The sequence below is a fragment of the Haliotis rufescens genome, unplaced genomic scaffold, assembly GCF_023055435.1.
Source record: "Haliotis rufescens isolate VD_foot unplaced genomic scaffold, xgHalRufe1.0.p SCAF_8, whole genome shotgun sequence".
Lineage (NCBI taxonomy): Eukaryota > Metazoa > Mollusca > Gastropoda > Lepetellida > Haliotidae > Haliotis > Haliotis rufescens.
This window is the reverse complement of record NW_025964372.1, coordinates 42,588,575-42,596,855: the sequence shown is the minus strand read 5'-3', so window position 1 is coordinate 42,596,855 and position 8,281 is coordinate 42,588,575. Positions and strand designations below refer to the sequence as shown.

At 40.2% G+C, this 8,281-nt stretch overlaps 1 protein-coding gene across 1 annotated transcript; it reads right to left on the bottom strand.

Moving 5' to 3' along the window:
* Positions 1-3,276: 3,276 nt before the first annotated feature.
* On the bottom strand, positions 3,277-7,067 carry LOC124114947. Its single transcript, XM_048389174.1, has 3 exons — positions 6,951-7,067; positions 4,368-4,585; positions 3,277-3,364 (listed from the first exon to the last, which is right to left on the bottom strand). The coding sequence occupies exons 1-3, from the start codon at positions 7,000-7,002 to the stop codon at positions 3,317-3,319; spliced, it is 318 nt and encodes a 105-aa protein (XP_048245131.1). The 5' UTR covers positions 7,003-7,067; the 3' UTR covers positions 3,277-3,316.
* Positions 7,068-8,281: the final 1,214 nt, after the last annotated feature.

The following is an 8,281-nucleotide window of genomic DNA, read 5'->3' as shown; positions in this document are numbered from 1 at the left end:
TAAAAACGCCTATGGTTCATGATGCAAATATTTAACTGCAGTAATTCCTTAAAATGTTATTTGTTGTGAAAGAGATATAAATATGAACAACCCCAATATCATCATTTACTATTGCTAGATAACGACACACTGAGATATGATTTGATTCAGTCTGTGTTGTGAGGTTAGGTTAGACAAGGTTACAGACAACTGAATGCAGCTCACTTTTGAAATTGTACGCATTGATAAGGATGAAAATATGCACCTTTCATAAACAGAGAACCCTATCACTGTAATGACGTCCACGTAGATTGGCTCCTGAATCTGGCGCTTCTTCCTCAAGGATTCTGATGCCATCATCTCACTGTCACTTCCTGACTGACCCTTCTCGCCATCATCTGAATAAAATACACACATGTCCATGTGACATTTACTCATGTTATTTGTAACCTCTACGTTAACCATTTCATATTTCTGATTCTTGATAATGTGCAAAACAACTTACCATCGGTTATCAGGCCAAAATATTACTGATTGTTTCGAACCAATCAATTTACTTGTACAAGTTCTCATCTGATCACACAACATCACAATACACGAAGGAACTGCGTGACATTTATTCATGTCATTGGTGATAGGTGTTAACATGTATGTTACCCTCTATATTGACCATTTCTCATGTCTCATTTCTGTTTCTTGATAAAAAACACTTACCATCTGTTATCATGACAAAACATTCTTATATTGTTACGATCCATCTTGCATTTGATATACTTCATGTACAACACAGTTCATGTTGATGAAATTCATTTTAATTAAAGAACTTATTTGGTCAAATTATGGCAAAATGATTGTTTCTTCCAGCACACATATTTCATTTTATTAGCATAGTTATATAAACTGCGTTAAGCATTTTGATTCACATTTATTCAGATCCAGCTATTTAAGTTCAAAGTAGTAATTAACAATGGAATAGTAAGAATTAAAAGTTCATACGTATTTCTTTCAATAAATGGATCGATCCCAGAATGTTTAAATATTTCGGTGAAAAAAAAATCAATATAAAAAGAACGTATTCCGGAAATATTTTAGTATTCTGACTGAAGTAAAACTAAGCAAGATATTGCAGATACATTGTGCACCGACATAAAAAAACCTTTACAAATTGAACCCGTGTTTGACATGTTATTTCATACAGAGCTGTGTTGTATGACGAAGGGCCTTTTTGGTCCATTCGATATGCATAATTCAATAAATTAACAAATTGTGTTTAAATTGTCATGTATATTTTCAGATCAGTTCGTGTGAAAGAGAACTAGGCGGAATATCATAGAGATTTCTGCAGGTTTCCTCAACTGGTCAGGCCCCATATTCAAATGCTCTATATGTAAATATGATTCTCCGCTGTGATTTCCTTTTTATTGTAATTTTAACTATTTTTCTGTAAAGTGTAACTGCAATTATGTTTTAGTTTGCCATGTACATTTCAGTTGTTATATATTCTATTTCTTTTACCTCTCGGTCGGACAGCTCTGAGGACCTTATGTTCTACTGCTGCCTCTGACGTCAAATGTCAAGTTTCTTGTATCTTGTATGCTTATAGGGGGCACGGGTGGCCCAGTCGTCTAAGGCGCCGCGATTCGCTGTGCAGAGTTGCGTCCCTTGGGCACGCCAGAAACCTATGATTGTTGGTTTGAACCCCCGTTCGCCCCGATTATGTTTCTAGGTTCGTCCGCATCATACCCGTGCTCGTGGGTTTCACCGAAGTGGTAAACCTCAGAGACCTGCATCACTTCGGGCTTTCCTCCAAAATTAAGCTGACACGTCGTGATATAACTGGAATACTGTTAAAATCGGCGTTAAACCCAACTCACTCACTCACTCAATGTATGTTTATAACGTATCACAATATTTTTGATGATTTCAGGAAGGATTCTCCAATAGTTAAAGTCATTGACTCCAGTTTATTGTCTTAGGAGAAGAAGGACAAGACAGTACAAACTTATGAGGAAGCAGTTAAAATCACAGATACACTCTCGGAAACCCGTCCCTCCTTCATTCTCTCTACTGGTCATGTCCTAAGTACATCACTATGAAGTGTTGGTGTCAGCGTCCAGTAATGTGACTGTCATAAGGGACAGAACATGTAATATTTGAGAGCGTAGGGTATTTTGCGTGACAGAATATTTTCAGTCAGAGCATCAAAACATATAATATTCTGAAAGAAGGGATGAAAAATAAGCAAATGATTTATTTGTTTCTGTTAAACCATAGGACAAGTTTTGTTTAGTACAAGCGTGACACCTTACCATCATTATCTATCCGTGCAATGTGTGCTGGTGAAAATGTAAGGGTGTATCTGATATCACTGGAAGCTGATTCTGTTCCCGTCGGCTTTAACTCATACAAACGTGGTCCAGAGAGCAAGAGAAGGCCTTCCTGGTAAGTAAACAACAATTGCAATATGCATCTTGATGTTGATGTACATTTCAAAGACTCATAATACATGTGTTGAGACTATTTGAATGACACTACAAAACAGCTTTTCAGGTGAACTTTCAAAAGACACAACAATCGACTGACTTATCGTTTTTGATCCCGCAATAATTCTAATATTTGTATTGAGATGGTGTACGAGTTTGCAGCAAATGATAAGAAAGGTCCACTGAAAATCAGTGAAGACACCAGGTGTTCGCGGAAATGGTAAGCATGACCTAACTGTAGCACCCGCTATTCACACAATTTGCACAGAAAGTAAGTATTTATTACCTGAAGTCGCACAGACATTAATTAAAGCGACCAATCCGTTTCCATATTCACAATAAATCTCTGCTAAACGCAGAGTCGATTCTAACAATTCTGACTTTGTCATGAACATGTTTGTGAATCACTATCAAATAGTGAAGATACCAGGTGTTCGCGTAAAGGTGAGCATATCCTGCCCAAACGGTGGCACCCGTCACAAACACATGCAAAGGCAAATCAATTGTTCACCTGAAAAAGCACGGGAACATATGGCACAAGTCAAAATTGGGAATTGCATCGGACATAATATGTTTAGCCACTGATGCCCCAGATATAGAAATGCCCTTCACATGTCTACCTTAAAGCGTTTTGGAAGCTTTACTGAGGCCTTGAACAAATGTCATTTAATTTTTCCTTTTAACACGAACTTCATTACAGTCGTTTTGCTTTTGAATCTGAAATGATTATGGAGGCCTTATACAGACATTATCAATTGCTAGTCAACATTTTTATTTCAGCTTGTAAAGCGGCGACACTTACAAATAGATAATACGGTTGGTTCTCCTCTTTAATAACACAGGACACCTCAATGTTAGCAACGTGAGTCACATCCTGGTAAACGGCTGTTCCCTGAAAGAAACTTAAAAAGTATTACACAATGAAATGATATGCTTTATGAATAAGTGAATGTCAGCTTTCAATTGGGTAAACGTCTATCTAACTCTTATCCATAGCAAGATAATAAAGGTGCAAGCGTTTTATGTCATATATTGTCAGCGAGTGTGGTATTTGCAGTTATAGGCGTAACACTTGATGTGCAGTTATGTCTCTTGACAAAAGTGTTTCATGAACGATCCTAGGTTCTTGTGCACTCCCGCATACAATAGAAATGAAAATGTCTGCATTTGTCTACATGATAGAAGTAATGGGAGTCTCTGTCCTATTAGATACCCTCCCCTTGCCACAATCAGCGTACCCGTCCTCTTCTTTGTTCATATAAGAGGGCGATGGGGTAGCCTTGTGGTTAAAGCGTTCGCTCGTCGCGCCGAACACCCGGGTTCGATTCGCCAAATGGGTACAATGTGTGAAACCCATTTCTCGGGTCGCCCGCCGCGATATTGTCGGAATACTGCTAAGAAGGGCGTAAAATCATACTCACTCACTCACTCACTCCTTGCTTGCTTTGTTCATATTCCCGCTTCAATGCTTATCATAACTCTCTCCTCTCCCCCCCCCCAAAAAAAAATAAAAATAAAAATAAAAATAAAATAAAATAAATTATTTACAGATTCTTCGTGACGTTTTCTGCGATGAATGCTTTTAAGATGCATAAATACCTAACCACATAAAAAATATTAAAGTGCAAAATAATTGTGAATGAAATATGCAAATGATATTTTGACAATAAGTTAGCATCCCACCCAAAACATTATTAAAATATCTTCTGACTTGGTTAAATGCCACGTTCGCTCGTCACGCCGCTTTTAGCAATATTCCAGCAATATCACGGCGGGGGACACCAGAAATGGTCTTCACACATTGTACCCATGTCGGGATTCGAACCCGGGTCTTCGGCATGACAAGCGAACGCTTTAACCACAAGGCTACCCGACCGCCCCAATGAATTATGAAAGCAGTCTCACCTCCAGCTCCAACACTGTATCTCTGACGATGATTGGGTTCCCCTTCTCATCCTGTCTAGATACATATACTGGGGTTGTTTTCTTCACCGACGTGCTGGTCTCCAACTGAAGAGTGACGGAGTCATTGTGTGTCCTTACACGCACTGTGAACTCCCTGGGGAGAGTACAGTCTCTCAACCCTGGATTTGGTTTTACTATGTCAACGGAAGCTCCCATGCCTAGAAGGGAAGAATATCATTTATTACCTACGAGGGCAAACATATTGGGGATCATAAATGTCATATATGCCCTTGGGTCAAATTCTGTCACGAGACAACAGTGTATTGCTTCCGTCATCCGGACGCGTTGTTGACGTCATTCTAATCTGATCATGACTTTAGGTGGGAATGACGTCACAGTAGAAACGACGTCATAGTTGAAAATTGTTGACGTCATTCGACAAATTGTGGTTCCGCTGCTGTTCTTATACCCCCATTCCACCAGTCGACGCCCTACTGCGTTCTGCGCACTCTGAGGGAGCGCCATAGGTCTCTTCATTTTTCGCCTATCTCGGGGCACTTACGATCTGATAACGATCAGATAGTGCTCCTGTTGCGATCCAATAGCGATCTCTGCGATCCAATAGCGTCTTGAAGACCCAAAATGTGGCGATCTTGCACGATCAGTTCCCGCTCCTTTTGCGAGCATTGCGATTTTATGCGATCTAGGCGACCTATGGAGGTCCATTAGGACTTAATATGTGCTCTATGGCATCCTATTGCGACCCGATTGCCGAATTTTGGGTCTGATCCTATCAAAACTCGTAGCGTCCTGACGTGCTTATCAGTTCTACGCTTAGTAGCATAGGTGTAGGTCTTTCGTGGCGATCGGCGGCGCTCTGAGGTGATACAATAGCGCTCTGATTACGACCTTGGCGATTTAGTAGCGCTACGATGGCGATCTCGGCGATCAAGTAAGCGATCTGACGGCATTCCGGGCGGAGCGCAACGGATCTCACCAGGGAAGTCGACAGGTGGCGACGTTGACGATCATGGAGATCCATTAGAGATCAGCTCGCGATCCATTAACGCTTTTGGAGATCTTGGCGATCTATGGCGATTTGTAAGAGCGTCACAGAGCGCAGCTTAGTGGAATATGGGTATTATAAGTTAACAATAAAATTCGTCTCTGTATATATCTTCTTCGGTAATAAAAAGAACATTATATTCGTGTTCATTTCATATTATGTTTACGACAATCGTGCCAACAGTATCTCCCTCGCTCTCGGTCGTGAAATACCGGAAATTAAACACTCGTGTCGTAAACATAGTATGACAAGAACACTCGTATTATATCCTCTATATATTACCCATAAGGGTAGAATGATCATGTGTAATAACTTTACGATATTTGTATATGTGCATTTTAGCGATTCTAAATGTCAATTGAAGTCATATGACGTCACAGCAGTGTTTCATTGTTGAGTAAAATACCACATGACATCATCCGTTGTTCCTGGCGTCACACGTCCGTGGTCTAGTGAATGTATAGAGCGTCAGAGAGAGACATATTGTCATCTGAACAATTGGCTGCCTTCAGTGAAGTTTCTCGTAGGGTGGAATTTTAATACGTTTTTTCCTTCATTTTGTCTCTTAAAATGTCAGTGAGTAATATATAGAATAACCTACTCGAAAGTCGAAATTACGGATTGCCTGTCCCTTGTGAATGAATGCTGTGAGTCCCTCAACAAAGGCTTGAGATTAACACCAATCGTTCACTCATTGGCGATTCTGTTAGTGTATAATATTTAATTTCAAACAAAGGGTATTTACTCAAATATAATTTTACACAGACAATTCCAGTTGGTAAATGATCGGAATGAGATACAAGATAAGGTTTGAAGTAGAGGCAAATGCTATCACAACAATACAACGAAAGAAACTTTAAATATTATAATTAATTATCCTATATTAATACCGTAAAAGTAACATATTTATGTACACTGTTTCAAAAGGTATCTCTGGTATAAATGTAAACCAAATAGTATTCAAGACATTCAAATGGATCTCATAACGACATGTGATGAAAGTAGATCATCACATGTATAATATCCCATGGCCCTTTATTGCCTCTTGTCATCCCTCAGTAAGGAGAAATAACGTTCGATTTCCATATCTGACATGGTTAGTTTATTTTGTTGTAAAAAAAAAGAAAAAAAAAGAAGAAAACTTTATTTGTTGTTTACGTCGCACTCAGCAATTTGGTGGGTGTGGGGGTGGGGGTGGGGGTGGGGTGGGGGGCAGGACACCTAACTCTTCGCGAGCACCAGGTATCATCACTATTTATAGAGATTCATAAACACATGTTCATGATATGGTCGGAATCGTTCAATGGACTCTGCTTTTTCTTACGATTTATAGCAGGGCCTGGTAGCATTTATTTAACACCATGAAGAAAATTCACAACGAACATATCTGATAAGTCACCAGTAAATCTTTCTTTACATATAATCAAGCTGAAATGCGAAAACTATATCCACACATGTGTATAAGTTAAACTGTAATTACTTAACATGGACGCCATGATTCATTAGTCTGTACTCACTGTCTTGGCACAATCCAAACTTGATTATAGTGAGTAGAATAAGAAGTTTCATTTTCACAAAATCGTATTTCAGGTTTGATCACCCAACTGCACTTTAATATTCGACCAGGGTGTAGTATGAATATCCGTAAGCTAACTTTCTTTAGTGAGACACAGCTTTGTATGCATGTTCGCTTCAATGCCGATAATTTCAATGGTCTGCATATTGTGTAATACTGGCTGTGTATGGGAAACGCTCAACTACCTTTCATATTCAATCACGATTTGAGATCTACACCTAGGCCTAGATCGATTTTAAATTGCAACTGACATACACACAAAGAGAGTATCTGTCAATGTTACTCTTCATGTGACACACTGGAAATTTATATCTTGTGGGAAAAAATTGTTTATGTTTGGTGGCGTTACAATGAAAATAGCACTGAGGTGTGTGAGCTCTGTTAGTGGTATGATTTGTAGTGGGTGAGAGTGTGTGTGGTTGGTTGGAGGGTGGGGTGTGGGGTGTGGGTGGCGGTGGCGGTGGGGTTTGGGGGGGATTTCATGGGGTTAAGGTTGATGGTTAATGTGTGTTGGATCGGATTTGTAGTTTTGGGTACAACGTGTCTATGTCATTGTGGGGATTCTCAGACAGGGTTGGGAGTGAGTCACTTCAAAACCTGTCCCTTGTATAGCTGTAATGCATGTGTCCCCCAGTACTAGCTCCCACCTCGTATAGCTGTAGTGCATGTGTCACCCAGTACTAGTTCCCACATCGTATAACTGTAGTGCATGTGTCACCCAGTATTTGTTCCCACCTCGTATAGCTGTAGTGCATGTGTCACCCAGTACTAGTTCCCACATCGTATAACTGTAGTGCATGTGTCACCCAGTATTTGTTCCCACCTCGTATATCTGTAGTGCATGTGTCACCCAGTACTAGTTCCCACCTCGTACATCAGTAGTGCATGTGTCACCCAGTACTAGCTCCCACCTCGTATATCTGTAGTGCATGTGTCACCCAGTACTAGTTCCCACCTCGTATATCTGTAGTCTAGTGTCACCTAGTACTAGTTCCCACCTCGTATATCTGTAGTGCATGTGACACCCAGTACTAGCTCCCACCTCGTATATCTGTAGTACATGTGTCACCCAGTACTAGTTCCCACCTCGTACATCTGTAATGCATGTGTCACCCAGTACTAGTTCCCACCTCGTATATCTGTAATGCATGTGTCACCCAGTACTAGTTCCGACCTCGTATATCTGTAGTACATGTGTCACCCAGTACCAGTTCCCTCCTCGTATAGCTGTAGTACATGTGTCACCAAGTACTAGCTCCCTCCTCGTATAGC

Excerpts from the sequence above, each read along its gene's own strand:
- LOC124114947 (XM_048389174.1), bottom strand. The coding sequence starts at position 7,002 with ATGAAACTTCTTATTCTACTCACTATAATCAAGTTTGGATTGTGCCAA. Across the intron at positions 4,586-6,950 it reads GTTTGGATTGTGCCAAGACA|GCATGGGAGCTTCCGTTGAC; the intron begins GTGAGTACAGAC and ends CTTCCCTTCTAG. Across the intron at positions 3,365-4,367 it reads ATACAGTGTTGGAGCTGGAG|TTTCTTTCAGGGAACAGCCG; the intron begins GTGAGACTGCTT and ends ATACTTTTTAAG.